Source organism: Anopheles aquasalis, chromosome 2, assembly GCF_943734665.1.
Source record: "Anopheles aquasalis chromosome 2, idAnoAquaMG_Q_19, whole genome shotgun sequence".
NCBI lineage: Eukaryota > Metazoa > Arthropoda > Insecta > Diptera > Culicidae > Anopheles > Anopheles aquasalis.
Window position 1 is genome coordinate 57,155,647 of NC_064877.1, and position 17,500 is coordinate 57,173,146.

Here is a 17,500-nt window from a genome sequence, read left to right on the forward strand (position 1 = left end):
GGGTGACCATGAGCGTACGGAACAGATTGTCCGGAGCGTCGACGTGCAGCACGTGAATTGAACTTTGGGCTCACGATGTTGGAGGGACGCGCTTCACGGCCACGCCAGGACGAGCCACGGCGCGCACACACACACTAGCATGGTTCGGCATGGCTTGGCCCCCCTTAAATGGTAGCCTCGTTACCAATTCAGGATTCCGTATCCTGGTGCTTCGCTTGTGTTTGTGAGCTCGCTGGGCGGGAAAACTTGTTCCACCGCTACAGGAAGATAGAGGAAGGACAAGGTGATGCTGGTGAAGACAGGGATGTGTGCGCGGCCGCGGTCAAGGGTACTCCTAGCGTGGGAATCTCGTATTTACGGTTGTCCTTTTGCCAATTTGTTTCGTCATTTACACATTACCGTCGTCCTGTTTCGTCCCGTCCAGTGCGCGCGTTATGAGAAACGATTATTTAATCCGCAATCAGGACTGTTCACATGTCACAGCATGAACTTTATGAGGGCTGTGGAGAGATAAATGTAAACATAATTGCACAATTTGATGTTTGTTGATCAGCATAAGCATGTTTTAGTAAACATATGTTTAGAAACTGTTGAATGGAAATTATTTATTTGTATTGTCGTCAGTAAGATATCATTTAAAAAAATACAATATTTTGATGAACAATTACATTGTTGTGATGGATTCATCATTCATCAATACTCCTGCCAAAAGGAAAACATGCTATTCTTCTGTATACAAATCTTTTAACAAAATAAGGTAGTACGTAGGCAGTGAACAAAAGCAATCTAGTATTCAGTGGATCATGCGTCAGATTATGAAGCAAACATTCGGCAAGTTGTTTGAAACCAAGTGAAACGAAGAAAGTGCACACAAGACAGGCATATACTCTGCCGTGAACTTCTCATCCAATTAACTATTGAAATTGTTGTTTAGGAACGATTAGCGGTAAGTAGTGGGCTCCTTTTGAAGGTTTCAAGCCGTGCAAACGGCTGTGAAAAGTTGTGCAACCACCGCCTCCCGATTGAACTTCTGGAAAAGGTTAAAGTAACGAAGGGAAATTTCCACTGACATCATTATACGGCATTATTAATGAGCCCCCACGGGCATCCCCACGGTCTGGCTCCGGCGTTATCCCTGGCGTCGTTTTATGTACACGGATACCCGGTTAGTGGCCCGTCGAAAGTGGCCGTGGAGCGATAGTGATCTAAGTGGAAGCAACAAGTGAACAACACTCACGGATTGTAGTAGTCGCCTTAAAGTACCTTTCCTTGGTGCTTCGTCGTAAAATGTAAGCTCGGCCAAAGTGTGAACGTCAACGGAGCCAATAGGAGGCGTGCTAAAAATAGCTCCACCCTACGGAGGCGAATCCTAATTGGAACCCACGGCTGGGCCCCATCAATCATGAAGTACCGCCAGTGAGCGGAGCGCCTACTTCGCCTTTTTCCATCTCGTGCACTCTCAAAGTGCAGCATCGCATAATCGATGACGTAGAGGGAGCGCACCGACCTATGACACCGGACAGCACTGCTCTCGGTCGGCATTTGTGGGACAAAACAATTTCGTTCAATTTATCCTCGGTATCACGTCAGAGCACCAGTTCACACCATGAGGGGGTACCGAGTACCGAGGGACACCCCGGGGGTATGGGATTCCGCGCAGATATTGAAGGCGCGGTCTGGCGGCGCTAGCGTCAACAATGGTTTCGTCGCATTTCGCGCGGTTCGGTTGCTTCGTTCGCTCGTGCTCGCCCACAGGAGACATTCTTGCACGCCATCTCTCGCGTCGCGGCTTGTAAAGATCGTCTTCCGGCTCTGGCTCTGGCCGTCGTGGTCCGCCGGCTCCGCAGGCAGATGGTTGTCGGCCGTAGTCGAAAGCGGAAGTGAATCGGTGAACGCCGGGATATTACGCCGTACACAATCGGCTAGTTTGGTGAAACATCACGTACATCCCGCGCTGTGATTGAGCCTGGACGACCTTGGGAACAGATACAGGCAGAATACGGTGGGTTGGTAGAATTGTATTTGCCTTACAGATCTGAAGTTGATCCTTCGAAGAAGAGAGGACTTGCGTCGAGAATGTTTGCTGTTCGACAATCGGATCGGAGGCCGCCGGGAAAGTGTTGATGAAGTGCATTGCGTGCTACTGTTGCTGTTGTTGTGGCAGCGGAAATTGCAATTTCATTGACAAACAGAACCGCAGAGGCGTGCCAGGGAGTGAACCGAGGAGTTGTTTTATTGATTCCCGCCCGTTGTGCCGGAAATTGAATTATAAGTGCCAGGATCGGAACGATCTCGTAGGTCGGTCTCGGAATGATTTACAATGATTTATGTGCATTGTAAACACGATTGGATTGTGCAATCGATCAATTGCTGGCCATTGCGGGGATTAGTAGAATAGGGCATTCGTTTGAGTTTTAAGAACGCCTTTCTAATGTCCTTTGTTTGATCACAAAGTGCGTCTGTTGACCGTGAATGACTTGAGCTTAGTTGTAACTTTGAAATCATCGCTTTTGAATTGAAACGCGGGTAACATTATTTTTACAATATGTTTCGCCAATATGTCAGTATTGTAATATTGAAAACAAGAATAATATGTTACCAAATCTTGAAATTCGACGCAATATTATGTTATCGGCACATAACAGAACACTACCAAGAACAATTAGCTCACAAGTTAATTGCAATCGGATGTTAAACTTGTGCTCGAATATGCAAAATTAATCGCATAACAACGACACCTTGCTATACGATGCAATGATTCACAGAGCTTCTTTAGTAAAATTCTTAACAACATTGGAACTTCACATTCAATCTATCTTCTGCTCAGTTTAGTTCTTCAAAGCCAACAAAAAATCATCATTTAGTGGTTGATTAAGTCAAATCGGCAATTGCACCTCTAAAAAATTAAATTTATGCTAAAGAGTGTATTAAGCTCATCTTTTAACATTTTTATACATTTTTTTGGGAATAACAAGACCATTACTGTACATAATATCGATAGAATTGATCATTTTAAGATGACATTATCAAAAGTATTGATTAGTTGGGATAGTTCTTCTTCTAACTTATTGCTAATCCGTTTCCCTCCTTAATTGATATTAAACTAAGCTACTAACCGTTCTCCTTCATTCTAGTATATACAAATAGACGTAGTCTACCAGCTGCACTCAATGTATCGAATTGCCATCCTGCCAAATGACACCCACGCCAATTACAATGTTTCCCACCGTCAATCGCACCTGGCAACCGATTGGACCGTCCTTAACCGTCCATATCGACCGTGTCCTGGTCGGGAATCGCGAATCATGCGGCACAATGTTGTAATTCGATCCTTGCCCCTACACCGTACACCCGGTCTGCCGGGATCGAGTGTGATCAAACTCGACAACAACAATATTTCACCCAACCGTGCCGGCTTGGTTCACTCAGTCCGTCCATCCATCCGTTGGTCCACTCCGACATTGAATCTAATTTTGGGGCCCCATCCGCAACACCAACGTTGTTGCCGCCTGCGCGATAATGCAGTGACCGAGCCGGTTGACCGAGCCGAGAACCGAGAGAGAGAGAGAGAGAGAGAGAGAGAGAGAGAGAGAGAGAGAGAGAGAGAGAGAGTGCCTGTTAATCTATTTCAATTAGTTTCAATTCGAACCCAAGCCAAAGCCGGCCAGCACGCGACGCTTAAGCGCTCGGTTCGGGTCGGATTATTCGTTAAACCACATTAGCGGCTGCTGGTGCGAGGGAGGAGGAGGAGAAGGATAGGTTCTGCCAACAGATAGTCAGATTTTGCGGCCAAAGTTCGCGCTCGCACAGTAAAGCGCGTCGCGAAGTGAATCTGATGCACCGCACTGCTGTGGCCCGATGACCTAATCGAACAGTAAGGTGTTTTGTCGGATGCACTGATGCATTTTGAGATATTTTTAGGAAACTAGGTGTTCCTGCTCGAGTTCGCCTTCTTTCAACGCCCCGCTGGCATGTCTTGAAAGCATTCATAAATCAGCATTCCACTCTTGGCCGAGTTCTGGCAACGGAAGAGGCTGCAGTTGAATGTAAACATATCGCCTTGCACTGAGGGTGATGGTAATGGATGTTGGGACGAATTTTAGAGAAACTAATCTGTCCGCTGCATTTGAACCGGGCATCTTGAAGCGTAATAGAAGAGAGAAATGATGGACAACACACTCTGTGGCATCCATTACCATGGGGTTTGTACACACTGTTGGGCGCCTCCATCGCTGTAGGAGTCGTTTGTACCTCGCACAAACGCCTTGTGCCTTGCCACCAATACGTCACTATCAATTGCAACCAATTTCGCGGGTGTCACGTGAGCTGTGGAACGAGAGCCTTCCCTGGTGCTGCCCTAGACACAGCGAGACGATCGAACATCTTGTGTAACATCTTTGAGCGCTCTTTCCTACAGCAACCAGAACGAGCTGCAATTGGTATCACTTAACCGCTTAACTGATTCGTATTCAATTGCAGTGCATTTGCCGAGTCCCGATTACACGTTCGAACCTTCCGCCAACCCGTTAGTACCGCTCGAGCAGGGCAGGGGCACGCCCTTACTTACGAGCAGTAGCCACAACAGAACCATCCCGTCGTCGTCGTCGTCGTCGTCGCCGTCAGCAGCATGAGCAGCCCGGGGGGAAGTCCCTCCAAGAAGGGAACCAGTGTGGATATGCAAATATTTGCCACCAATGGGAACACGATCGTAGACGAGGGTTACGACCCCCATCTGCACCGCAATCGGCCTCATCCGACGACGTAAGGGCCCCTCCCGCTTGCAATTGTATGTTCCCGTGGTGCTAACCATATTCCCTCGCACGGGGCTCTATTTTTTATCAGGAATTTTGAGACGCTGGTGCATCTGCTCAAGGGTTCACTCGGTACTGGTATACTGGCGATGCCGCAGGCATTCTACAATGCTGGCTACATATCGGGTGTCGTCAATACGCTGCTCATCGGTATCCTTTGCACGTACTGTTTGCACGTGCTGGTCCAGGCACAGTATGCCCTGTGCAAGCGGCACCACGTACCCATCCTCACCTATCCGATCTCGATGAAGATTGCCCTGCAGGAGGGCCCAGAGTGTTTACGACGATTCGCTCCTTATGCGGTGTAAGTATCTAGTCTCTCCTGAGCCAACTGACCTCTTCCTAGCTAACTTTCTGGCTTTGTCCTCCCTAGTGTGGTTGTTGATGGTTTCATGATTGTCTACCAGCTCGGTATCTGTTGCGTTTACATCGTCTTCGTGGCCACCAACATTAAGCAGGTACGACTAATAGAGCTCTGGTAATGCGCCGAGAAACTGCAATTGATCATAATTACCCCTTCCTTTTCAGCTGGTCGATTACTACTGGTTGGAACTGGATGTAAAGATTCACTGCCTGATACTGCTGGTGCCGCTGATTGGCATTAACATGATCCGCAATCTCAAGGTCTTGGCACCTTTCTCTACTTTGGCGAATCTCATCACATTCGTTGGTAAGACCGAAACACCTTGGAAGTGATTCGGAGGATCATTTATCATTTGTGCAACCCCGGTAACAGGTATTGGATTGATTTTGGCCTACATCCTGGACGACGTCCCACCGATCTCGGAGCGACAGGCATTCGCTGAGGTCGGCAAGTTTCCGCTCTTCTTCGGTACTACCTTATTTGCACTGGAAGCAGTTGGAGTGGTAAGACCATGGTACAAATATTGAATCCATTTTGCAATTCAGGACTAATGCCTTCCGCGTAGATTATAGCACTGGAGAACAATATGGCGACGCCAAAGTCCTTTGGTGGTGCGTTCGGTGTGCTGAACGTTGGCATGACCGTCATCACGCTGCTGTACGCTGGTATGGGCTTCCTCGGATACCTGAAGTATGGTGCCGAAGCGTCTGGCAGCATTACCTTGAATCTGCCACAGGAAGAGATGTAAGTGAATGGAAATGGTAGCTTCGCAACTGATTGCTGACTGTGGGACGCTTTTCTACATTCCGCCAGCATGTCCCAGTCAATCCGAGTTCTGTTTGCTGTGGCTATCTTCATCTCTTACGGTCTGCAGTGCTACGTTCCCGTGGACATTATCTGGAACGTGTACCTGGTCGAGAAGTACCGTGATTCGAACAATAAGCTAGTGTACGAGATGCTGGTCCGGATTGTAGTCGTCATTACGACGTGTAAGTAGCGTGTGCATCGGTTATGGAAGACAGGTCCTTAATAATCTCTTCATTTGCTCCTCAGTCCTGCTGGCTGTTGCGATTCCGCGGCTCGGACTGTTCATTTCCTTGTTCGGTGCCCTCTGCTTGTCCGCACTCGGTATCGCGTTCCCGGCGATCATGGAAATCTGTGTCTTCTGGCCTGACAAACTGAGCAAGGCCACGCTGGTGAAGGACATTGTTCTGATTCTGTTCGGTATCGTTGGCCTAGTGGCTGGCACCTACACGAGCGTACGTGATATCATCCTGAGTTTCATGTAAAAGGCCTGACACCCCCTAAAAGGCCCACCGGTAGTTAGCCAAGCGCTGGCTGCAGTGTAGTACAGGAACGCACTATTCGCAACACTATTTACGTGTATAAGGAAAACACGCCACCGCCGCCATGCCGCCTGCGCGCTCCCGCTTCCTATTGGAGGGAGAGACATGCGGGTGCAGCACTCTCCGGGGGACCTAGGATGTGGTTCATAACTGACCCTTCTTTCCCTCCCTAAAAACTGGCCCAAGCTGTGGCACAAATCCGCGCTAGTTTAGAGGAAGGTTTGTGACATATCATTTGTGTAGTTGCATAAACAAATATATAAATATGAACTATACGTAAGGGCTTCGAGCCAGGTTCGGAATTGCTCGGTAGATTATAATTGCGCTACTTTCGGTGTCTAGCACGTGTCTGGCGGCACTAACGTCAGCACAAGGTCTAGCTCGCATCGCCACTTAATGGCGTGCAATCATAGAATCTTACGTTACCGAGTTTCTGGCGATGATCGCAGGATTTGATTTTGGGAATAGATAACCGCAACACGCAACCTCATAACACGGTCATCGAAAGCAACTTTCGGCCACCGTGGAACAGATAGATTTCTCATAGAATTCAGCTCACACGTTGTTACGCACTGGGTAGAGGCGACAGACAAAACGAGAACGGATAGGTTAGCTACTTTATACAATCACATCACCGCACGCACGACCATGACCACGATGGGGACAAAAAAAAAACAAGGCATATTCTAAACGCTTTACAATGCCAACCACAACGACGACGCCCAAGAGAAGCCAATAAAGTATACTTAGACTTACTACCGGTGGACTTGTTATTGTGGGGTTTTTGTTTTATTATAAATACACTGAACCGTCCTGTGTTTCACTTGTATCAATTGCCACCGAAGCGGCGCTATTGCTGGCGGGTGATATGAAAATATAATCTTCTTCCTGCTGCTACACTCTACAATCGCTTAACACTAACTGTCAACTTTTGTATAATGATGCTCTTGTCGCGTCCATTCCTTGCAATATAAATATGTTCGTTCGTTCGTATCCTCTTTTTTTTTCTCCATTTTGATTACTGCTACTGGGTTACTTGGTAGCCCATTTCCATCCTAACCAGCCTAGACCATCAACTCGGCTTTAGCTTAATTACTGCTCGCTTAAATCGCACAATATTCCGGTAGGTATGGCCAAAATCCGTAAGGAAAAGATTGCAATTTAGAACTGAACTCTAGAAGGAACAGAAAGCACCACAAAAAATAGAAAACCTTAAGCTTAAACAAAAGAAACCCTAGTCCAGCAGCCTAATGTCTAAAAGTATGTGCGTGTACATGTACGTGTGTATGTGTGTCTGACACCTTAATTTGCATTTTGCTCCTGCATCCTCCTTACACAATCACAGTTACTATCACAAACATAAAATAGAATCGCTTTTTTCTTCATAAATGTACATCATCGATCCGCCATCCCATGGGGCCCGTCTTCATCAGAGAATACCATTTTCTAATTGTGAAGTGTGTTTGCGTACTCTAGAACTGGTTCCAGCTACAGCTGATGGCTCGGAACCGGCTCCTTAGCGGTATCTGTCGGCTGTGTTGTTTGATCCGCTCCCTGCAGCTCAATGTCACACACGAGCGAAAAGTGATCGGAAGGATACTGGAAGCTGGGAGTTCGATCGGCACCAATTTCCTCACCGGAAGGAAACATGAGACAGTTTCTCACCTACCAAGAATGAAGGGTGTTTAAAATTAGATCCTATCTCGTCGCGAATGGCGCATTCTGGTGCACTTACCGTGAGCTTATCTTGGGAGTAGAAGACATAATCGATCGTGTGGCACACCTCACCCTCCTCGCGGATTTTCCACGTTGTATACGCAGGTTCATGTGCGGCCGATTCTTCCGCTCGTGTCCGTGCACCACCGTTCGCCTGACCACACTCTTCACCGTTGCAGGAACCGATGCTACTCCGACTGCTTGCACGTTCGGTACGTACCGTCGCCCGGCCAGCATTGGCCGCATTTTGATTGTTCTCATCTTGCGCCTCGCTGGCCAACAGATCGGCATAAGCACTGGCAAGACCGAGTGGCCGATAGTTTAGCACGGTACTGTAGATTGGTTCGATCGGTTCGGCATTAAAGTCACCACACAGGATGACCGGACGGTTCTGGGCAACCCCATCGATGAAGTGCAGCAAATCTTTGCCCTGTTCGTTCCTTAGCTTCGACAGCAACGCACCCTTGCGTGCCTTCAAATGGGTCGTCGTGACGCACAGCTCTTGCTGAGTGTCGCGCGTTCGCAAGACGGCTGCAATCGCAACCTGGTTACTCTGGACGCGCCATACCTCCAGTACGCGCGTAAAGTGGTTAACCATCTCGAGGCGATCCTTACGGTAGAACACGGCACACCCATCCGGACCGTTGTTCCCGTTGATGTACAGACATGGCGAGTCAGGCTTCGGGAAGAACACTCCCTCGTAGTTTTGGGTGGCGAGGATTTTTTGTAAAAACTTAAAATGATCCACCTCCTGGGGGATGATAGAAGACATTCGATAACGTTTGATTTTAGTTTTCGAAGCTACTTCAAATGATCGCGAGAAGGCCATCAGTCATACCTGCAAACAGATGATATCGGGATCATTTTGAATGATTTCTTCAACCAGCTGATAACGCCGACAGTCCCACGTTAGGGCTTCCAGTGGGCAGCGTACAAAGCCATCGTTGTTCATTCCGAGGGCTGCAAGCAAAACAAAAAGCCCCAACATCACACTCTTCACGATTAGTAACCAGGTGATCGGTGATGTCCACCACCAAACTCACTTTGAGAGAGCATGTTCCACTGGAATATCCGAAGCTGCGGTGCAGTTAAAGCCGGTTCACTGCATGCTACGGTAGACGGGAGAAACGGGGAAACATTAAACTAAAGCCACTTAACGAAAATCGCACCTCCGGCAGCACCATCCCCCTTACTCTTCGAAATGGCATCCAATTTCAGCATCTTAAACCCATCCGTCAGATCACTGCCGGTGTTCAGCTGTTCGACCGGTTTGAGGAACTTTCGCTTCACCAGCGGTGGCCGGTCCTCGCCGCGTGCTATCCGGCAGAAGTCCAGCAAATCCGCCATCGACATACCATCCGTGATCTCGAGCTTATCATCCTGATAGTCTACGTTTTTAATCTGTGGTGCCGACGTAAAGGAGCCCATTCTGTGAGGAGAGATAGGAACGAAAGAAACAGCATTAGTAGTGGTTTAGCGAAGCAACGCCCTCAGGAAGGAAACACGGATGAGCAGGGTTCACGGGATGGATGATGATTAGCGATGGCACTACCTTTGCAGCATGACACGCTGCAGATGACTCTTCTTTAAAGCCCCGTTCATCGGTAGCCCACCACGGGCGGTGGGCTTGTCCGGGAGCAGAGCAGAGAAATCACTATTCGAACCAAGCATGTTCGTTGCCATCGTCCTCGTCGTCGTTGTCGTCGTAGTAGTCTACGGTGGAGTCTTCTGTCCTGCTGGTCCTGGCCTACTGGTCTACGTCCTGTTGTCAACTAGTTGCTACCAACGATCAAGCGACACTGCAAAGTGCCGTTTGCTACGAGAAGTTGCTCGCTGGCAACGGGTTGCTCGTCCAACAAATTTATGGGTCTCCTGCTTTGATTATCCCAATCTTCCGCACAAATCTTCTGTCCGCTTTGCATACACTTATTGTCACACCACGGTACAATCAATTCAGAATGATCTCTCTCGCTCCCCGCGTTAACCGTATCGTATCGTGGCCGAAAATCTCCACATAGCTCAGATCACCTAGGACGGCCTCTGCCTGTAGGATTGGATTCTCTGCTGAAAATATGCGAATAGCAATGGGTTACCGATGATCACGACACAAACGGACGATTCACGGTGCTTCCCGGGGGTTTTGTCTTGTGCTGTTTGCGTAAGATCAACAGCACGCTTCACTGGCAAGCTCCGGGTCTCCGTGATCGCTAATTTCCTCCATACGTTTTTTTTATAGACAGCTTCGTGATCGCGCGAATACTATTACGTGGTTTATACACTACCGAGCCAAAATACTCGTGGTCTGCTTGGTGGCACATTTGGTCATCAATTAACGCCGCAGCGTAAATGAAGCTATATCGACGGTGGGCGCCCCAAACACACGCAAAAGGTGTTCTTTTGACCGAGCAGTGGTCAGTCGGAGGGGCGGCGTGCGTAATCTCGCGAAAACGGAGGGAAAGGTGAAAGTTAACTCATAGTCGATTCGTACGTGGATGGTGGATTTTCGGAACCATTCCGTTTCATTGATTCCACCGAAAAAAAAAACCGGTGATCCGTTTACCACACAACTTGCCTCGCGCCGGACAGTTGGCATTCTAATTTATGCAAAAAATGTTAAGCGTCGGACGGGCCCGGAACCAGGGGACAGTTTTGCTGATAGAAGTTGAGAAGCCGTTTCACCAACCACCGTTTGATCGATCAAAAGGGGAGCGCTTGAACCTGAACTGTTTTCAGCAAACCACCGATTCAAGGACATCCCTGACTGTGGACAGACAGGGGGCAAGAGTTGAGCGCACTTTTTAGTAGACCAGTAACACGAGTAAATCATCGAAGGTGCTCCTCCTACGCAGCATCAACTTTGTCCTTAGAGTGTCCGCTGGGTGCGCGTCGAGAACCCCCCACGATTTCGTCACCACAGCACGCAGCATTTTTCACGATTTTCCAACCAGCAAACCAGAGTAGTGTGTCAACCGATTGATGACGTCGAGGAAGATATTTAGAGCGTCCACTAGTATCACGACCACTAACCACTTTGTCTGACCGTGTCCCGGACGTCGCGCCAATCTCAAAACACCGCGAACCGAAAAAAGATGATACACGAAAGACGGAGACAGATTCGATTCGGGGACCACACCACGCATCTTTTTCGATTCTTTTTTTTGCGAATTCGCGCGCCTGTTTGACGGTGTTTCTACACGTGCGAAAGCAATCTCAGGTGCTTATTCTGTGGTGCTTATTCTGTAACTTTCGATTACGATGGCCTCAGGCGTTCGATTCATTTGGTTCATTTTGTGTTCATTTGGTGTTCACGATCGCCTGCATGTCGAGTGCATTTTTGTGGTCGACAGCTGGCGTTCTGTTTACATCGAGCATCGAGCATCTGAAAAACAGTTATAGCGTCCTGATTGTGCATCAATAATTTCTTTCTGCTAATCGTATACTATTATTACAAAGGTTAAGTCGTTTTTATACCGAAAAAAACAAGTTAATTAACAGTTTTTTTACTTCAAACTGTCATTTTGAATTGTTTATTGTTTTCGAAACGTTTCGAAATTCGCATGAATCATCGAACGCCTGAGGCCATCGCAATCGAAAGTTACAGAATAAGCACCTGTATCTTGCGATTACGATGGCCTCAGGCGTTCGATGATTCATGCGAATTTCGAAACGTTTCGAAAACAATAAACAATTCAAAATGACAGTTTGAAGTAAAAAAACTGTTAATTAACTTGTTTTTTTCGGTATAAAAACGACTTAACCTTTGTAATAATAGTATACGATTAGCAGAAAGAAATTATTGATGCACAATCAGGACGCTATAACTGTTTTTCAGATGCTCGATGCTCGATGTAAACAGAACGCCAGCTGTCGACCACAAAAATGCACTCGACATGCAGGCGATCGTGAACACCAAATGAACACAAAATGAACCAAATGAATCGAACGCCTGAGGCCATCGTAATCGAAAGTTACAGAATAAGCACCTATATTTTTTTTATATAGTTCTAGAAGTGATTCCAACCCCGCTCTTCCCTTCCTTGTACTTTAATTTAATTTTTTTAAATTATGGACCTGTGAAAAAGAGAAACAAAACTTCACCGGGGGCAGATCTACCCATTTTCAGCGCGTGTAGAAACGCCTTAATCGAAATGGTCGAATCCGTGGTCCGCGCGCGCGTTGAGGTTGTTTTTGTTGCGTTCGTGGGTGAGTAGCGGAAGGAGCAGTATTCCGGGGCGAACCACACCCCCCCCCCCCCCGTTCCCCACCCGCGACTGTATCATCTTTTTGGCGGAGAGTTTTATTGGCCCCCGAAAGCGGGCGCCCGATAAAGAAATGAGTGGGGGTAGGCCGCGCCAGAGTTTGACAGCACTGACGAACCAAAACATTCGCGAAATATGAAGCGCGGCCAAAATATGGCAGAGTTTAAAACATCTTATCAGCGTTATCATCACGATCACGATCTTCACCTCATCGACTCATCGGCAGCGCCATCACGTTCCCCACCTCCGAAACCACCAACAGCTGTTCCCGCCGGCCCAGCCGCTGTCATCCCTGCACCGCGGTGTTTCGTAATCGTTGTTGTGGCCGTCGTAGCTGGTGAGGCCAGCAGGCGGAGCCGCACAATCGTCCGGCACTTGGCGAGCAAAAACTTGGCGATTTTAAACACTTCCATCGATCCGGCACTACTAAGCACTTCACTCTCGGCGGCACGCACTACAACGTAACATTTTCCGTCGACCTTCTACCGAGCAGGTGACCGTGAATAAACGACGACGACGACGACACTGAACCGATGAAAAACACAAACAACGGCGTGGATGGGTGAAGTGGTGAGGAGAGGAGGAGGGGAGGAGTGTGTGGGATGAATTTTCCCGTCGGGGCGGTGGTCGGAAAAGTTTACCTCGGAATGAGCAGCATGCCGAACCGCCTCGTGAAAACACAAGACGTTCTGATGAGCGAATCCATTTTCGCCCGACCTGGTGGTTTGCGTCCCGCTGTCGAGAAGTGCCGCGAAACACTGTTCGTCACTGTTCGTCGGTGCTGTAGAAGTTGATAAGAGAATATCCTTTTCTAGATCCTAGAATCCTAGACGCATGCTTTATGAACCGTTGAAGCAATTAACCAACGTTGTGAACCATTTTCAGACCAAAAAACACAATCAACAATACATGAACCAAAGTTGTTACGAACAGGCCGACGGGTTGCACCCTGTGCAAGAACAGAGAAATGATCATGAGATAACTAGTCTCGTTTCGAGCAATTTAAGCGGCAAAGGTGGCTAGTTTCGAGCAATGCAAGAGACCAAAAAGGGATAAAAGCGACGCGCGCGGACAGGAGAGCTCTCTTTTTTACCCTTTACGAAAAGGCTTGTGACCACCGAGGCATCCCTCACGTTTTTTAAACTCCTAGTCTCCTCCTAGTCTCCTACTATTCTCAGACACGTACACTTAGTATGAAAATAAAGTGGATTTGAAATCAGACAGTTTGGAGTTGTAAGAAGGGGTTCGGCCCGGTGGCCACAAAAGTGGACTAATCAGTAGAACGTTGTTTCAGGATGGCGCAGTATTATTGGCCTTTTAGTCCCGTACGACCTACGTCCTCGCAGTATTCTTTGTCCAAATATCGTAATACGAGTTCGTCCTCGCGTGTAATGTAATATTATTGTGAAGTATTATTTGTAAGATCACTTTCAAATCGTGCGCCCACAAAGGCCAAATGCGGCCCAGTGGGCGCGGGAAGTATATCAATAAACATATCAACATATCATATTATCAAATGCCCTGTGCCGAAAACATTCTAGGACGCCAGATCTGGCTGGTTCGACGAGAAAAGTAGACTATTGACGGAACGTAACAACTGGGCGTACTAAGAAGAACATAGTGGCATAGAACGAGAGCAAGCAGAGGGAATGCCTGCCTGGGAAAGAAAGAAAAGCTCTACCGGATTGAAAAGCGCATGCTGCAAGAAAAAAGGATCCGGGAGCTGAAGGAAAACAGAATACGGCACGGCCCCACAGTTGTTGTAATAGTTTTACCAAAGGATAGCACGCAAAACAGAAATACTGTCGCATTAAGAATTACTATCTGATCAGTAAGCAGACATATTTTTAATATCAGACATTTTGAAGAGCGTTTGCCAAAACCAACATTTTTTAAAGTTGGTGTCCATCGTAGCATAAAAACTGCTGGACCAACCGATATGAAAATTTAAACACATAACCCGTCACGTGGCTACGATGAGTGCCGAAAAAAGTACCTTTTTGGAAACACGCCTTCCTAAATATGATGCCATCGATGAAGTTTTCTCGATTCTTAGCTAATCTTCTCCAAAATATAACCAAATATTCTTGAAAAGTTGTAGTTTAATATGCCATGCACTTGAAAAAATAGAGTCGAATGGATTATTCACAAAAAAATGCCAAAACTAAGCCTTTTTGGACCAGAATTAACCATAGTCCTCCGTTGAGCTCTCTGAATGCCAAGCCATTATGGTAGTACAAATCTACTAACGTGATTCTGTTCATAGTTCGTCATACTAATCTCAAATTCGCATTCACAACAAGAACCGTGTGGAGGCTAACAAATTGTTATGCCAGCCGTACAAATCATATCGTGTGCACGTAGAGTGAACTTCTATTTTTTAAGTTGCTTCCGATCAACAACAACATACGGTGCCGGCCGGCGCATCAAAAATATCAATGCTTAGCCAACCGTGAACCACCATTCAAAATTCAACCTGACACCGGGCGTTGCTGACGCACGTTTTTGGGGGTGATGCTCGTTTTGGGAGTATTGCTTCATTTTGACGGTTCCATAACTTCTTCAAGAAACCGGAGAACGCTCCGAGTCATTAATTTTACCCCCCTATCAGTTCGGTTGCCACTGTGGCCTGCTGGCGAACGCAGTTGCGCAGAACTTGCTTGCCCCCACCCGAGTACCCTGTAAGGTTCTTGAGTGACGCGCACGGCGCATTAGCTCACTGTAGAACCTTTTGTGACCTTCAAAACTTACAAATATTGCCCGAAACGGTGAAATCGGGGCCTCAAATTTGTAAATAAACTCCATTCTTCTTCTTCTTCTTCTTCCTTGAACCACAGGTATCCACACCACGTGCCAATCGGCGTAGGACATTCCAGAAGGTCCATTAGCACGCCATGGCTTAACCGGCCGCCCCATCCGAAGGCGCCATTTGGTAGCGGTAGTTTCTTGTTGTTTGCCATTTTCATTGATTGAGCCGAGGCCTGCAGTCGATTCCCGGTGGCACCATTAGCCTGTTCCAGTTGTCATCCCCCGGTAGTTTCACCGTGGTGGCAGGATAGCAATAAATGGCATTGCAGGCGTGCGACTGGTCTGGCGGGAATCGCCATCGTTTGGCGAAGGGAGCTCAAATTCCAGGGCTCCCATGGCGTCATGATGTTTATGCAAATGATCGGCTGGTGGCGGTAGAGCCGGCTTGACGATTGAAGATCATTCCCCCGTCGCTTTATCGCGTCCTTATGTCCTTCCCAGGCTATTGCGCGTTCTCTTAAGAAGAGCATTCACCCTAGGGGAAAGGCATTCTGCGACAGGTTTTTATGTCGATTTTATGTGAAATGATAGTTGGCATACTTCCGTCGCATTAAGCTTCCATCAGCAAATTTTCACCTCGGTACTAAAATGCACGTAATACCATCAAATGGCTCTGTGCACACAAGCGCATTCCGTCTACTGCCCATGTATTACCTGATTTTAGTTTATAGCTTCGCTTATTTCCCAATCAGATTGCTGTCAGGCCATTAAACGTGCCAACTAATGCTCTCTCGGGGGGAAGGCTCATAAAAACTTAATAGATTTATTTCCCACTGTTCCCACCACGATGGCACGCGGATGATTGTATTGATTTTATTGGTTTGCAAGAACCGTAAAAAGTTCTTGGATTGCAATCACCCCGCTTGCGGGATTCAAAATAACATGACTAAGCGAGTAAACAACAACACGGCACGGCAGGTTGAGGTTGTTGTTGAGGAGTATCCCCAAAAAAACAAAAGCCAAGAGGAAGTGTACCTGTGTCGCGACGCAATAGAGTGACCTCTCCCGATCCATCACCATCGGCGACCGGTACCTGGATTCACCTGACCATTTATTTCTGCATTCTCGGTCATGCTTATGCAAAGTCATTAACACATGCTTCAAACACGCTTCTAATGCTTTGGCATCAACCGGTTCACGAGGTGGTTCACGGGATTTTTCTCCAGAACCACCGTGGCGAGGTCACCGACCACAACAACAGGAAGGGTTGTAGGGAATCTAACCAGCATCTCCCTCCCCGGGGGTTAGTTACTAATCCAGCAACAACAACAACAAAAAAGCCATTCAAGCAAAACCCCATTTCCGCAATTCTAAGTCGTTCTGAGATCACAATTTATTACTCTTTGTGGCGAGAGCGCCTGACTAGGTTGATAGGCCCCGGGCTATTAATGCCGCCACTAGCAGCCAGAACCCTTAAAACCCACCACCCAATGTGCCTTCAGCGTGGTCTCAGCGCGGTTATAACTGATCCCTCGTGTGCACAAGATCGTGACTAACGGTCGTACGGTGTGGTGGCAACAGGCGGCTGTCCGTTTAGAGATTTCTTCCTCAAACCCATCGAGCAATTCTCGATCGATCTCACCATATCGATGCCGCCCTATCACTCTCGCTCGCCGTTCGCGTGGTACGACGGAAGAAATGCAGTGAGATGATCGGATAAAACATGCACTGCAGGCCTGGGAGGATAGGAGCGGCACCAACACCACCACCCCTCCCTAACTTCATCATCGATAGGCAAGTAACGGAAGCGTGCAGCGTGCATGAACAGAATGCAAAACTTGAAAAATCTACAGTTAGACCGCGTGGCTACAACCTTGAGCGTCAGTGAGCGTGCCTGCGCCTCGCGATTACCGCGCCCCCTCACAAGCTTCAGCATCATCGCCATGCCGCCAGTGCGCACACCAGCGTAGGACATCTCTTTTCGAAAACGATGCAACGAAGGAGTGGGCCCACGATCACCAGTTCCGCACCGCACGACGGCGACCTTCCGGTGGTGCTGGTGGGCACCGGAATCAGCCCCAAAACCGGTTTTTGTGGTTCGTGCTCTGGTTGCTGATTTGAAAGAAGCTTGGTGGGGCGATAGCGACAAGGAGAGGGGGCCGGGTTGTTAGTGGCGAGGGCATCGACTTATGCACGAGTGCACGCACTTGTTGCCGCATATATGGAGCGGACTAGCAGCACGCCATCGATGGATTT

The 17,500-nt window shown here is 47.9% G+C and overlaps 2 protein-coding genes across 10 annotated transcripts in view; one reads left to right on the top strand and one right to left on the bottom strand.

Annotated features, from left to right (window-relative positions):
* The window catches only part of LOC126571776 (proton-coupled amino acid transporter-like protein CG1139), a 7,954-nt gene extending 675 nt beyond the window's left edge, over nt 1–7,279 (top strand). Inside the window, exons 2-10 of one of the 5 annotated variants that reach the window (XM_050230576.1) lie at nt 758–946; nt 4,480–4,761; nt 4,843–5,115; nt 5,185–5,269; nt 5,340–5,481; nt 5,548–5,678; nt 5,741–5,919; nt 5,989–6,164; nt 6,229–7,279. In XM_050230576.1, the coding sequence (XP_050086533.1) occupies nt 4,628–4,761; nt 4,843–5,115; nt 5,185–5,269; nt 5,340–5,481; nt 5,548–5,678; nt 5,741–5,919; nt 5,989–6,164; nt 6,229–6,464 (1,356 nt within the window). In that variant the 5' untranslated portion in view covers nt 758–946; nt 4,480–4,627 and the 3' untranslated portion in view covers nt 6,465–7,279. Of the gene's footprint in view, nt 1–757; nt 947–1,786; nt 2,003–3,668; nt 3,875–4,153; nt 4,389–4,479; nt 4,762–4,842; nt 5,116–5,184; nt 5,270–5,339; nt 5,482–5,547; nt 5,679–5,740; nt 5,920–5,988; nt 6,165–6,228 lie in introns of those variants that run through there. The other 4 variants (XM_050230574.1, XM_050230577.1, XM_050230578.1 and 1 more) reach the window with 4 other exon arrangements.
* Nucleotides 7,278–17,500, bottom strand: part of LOC126571774 (nocturnin) — an 18,614-nt gene continuing 8,391 nt past the window's right edge. For 2 of the 5 annotated variants that reach the window (XM_050230572.1, XM_050230568.1), the window contains exons 2-6: nt 9,431–9,666; nt 9,281–9,346; nt 9,076–9,197; nt 8,257–8,988; nt 7,278–8,186 (exon numbers count right to left, since the gene is read on the bottom strand). In XM_050230572.1, coding sequence (XP_050086529.1) covers nt 8,010–8,186; nt 8,257–8,988; nt 9,076–9,197; nt 9,281–9,346; nt 9,431–9,665 — 1,332 coding nt within the window. In that variant the 5' untranslated portion in view covers nt 9,666 and the 3' untranslated portion in view covers nt 7,278–8,009. Of the gene's footprint in view, nt 8,187–8,256; nt 8,989–9,075; nt 9,198–9,280; nt 9,347–9,430; nt 9,667–9,789; nt 10,302–11,264; nt 11,356–12,703; nt 13,048–13,137; nt 13,278–17,500 lie in introns of those variants that run through there. The other 3 variants (XM_050230570.1, XM_050230571.1, XM_050230569.1) reach the window with 3 other exon arrangements.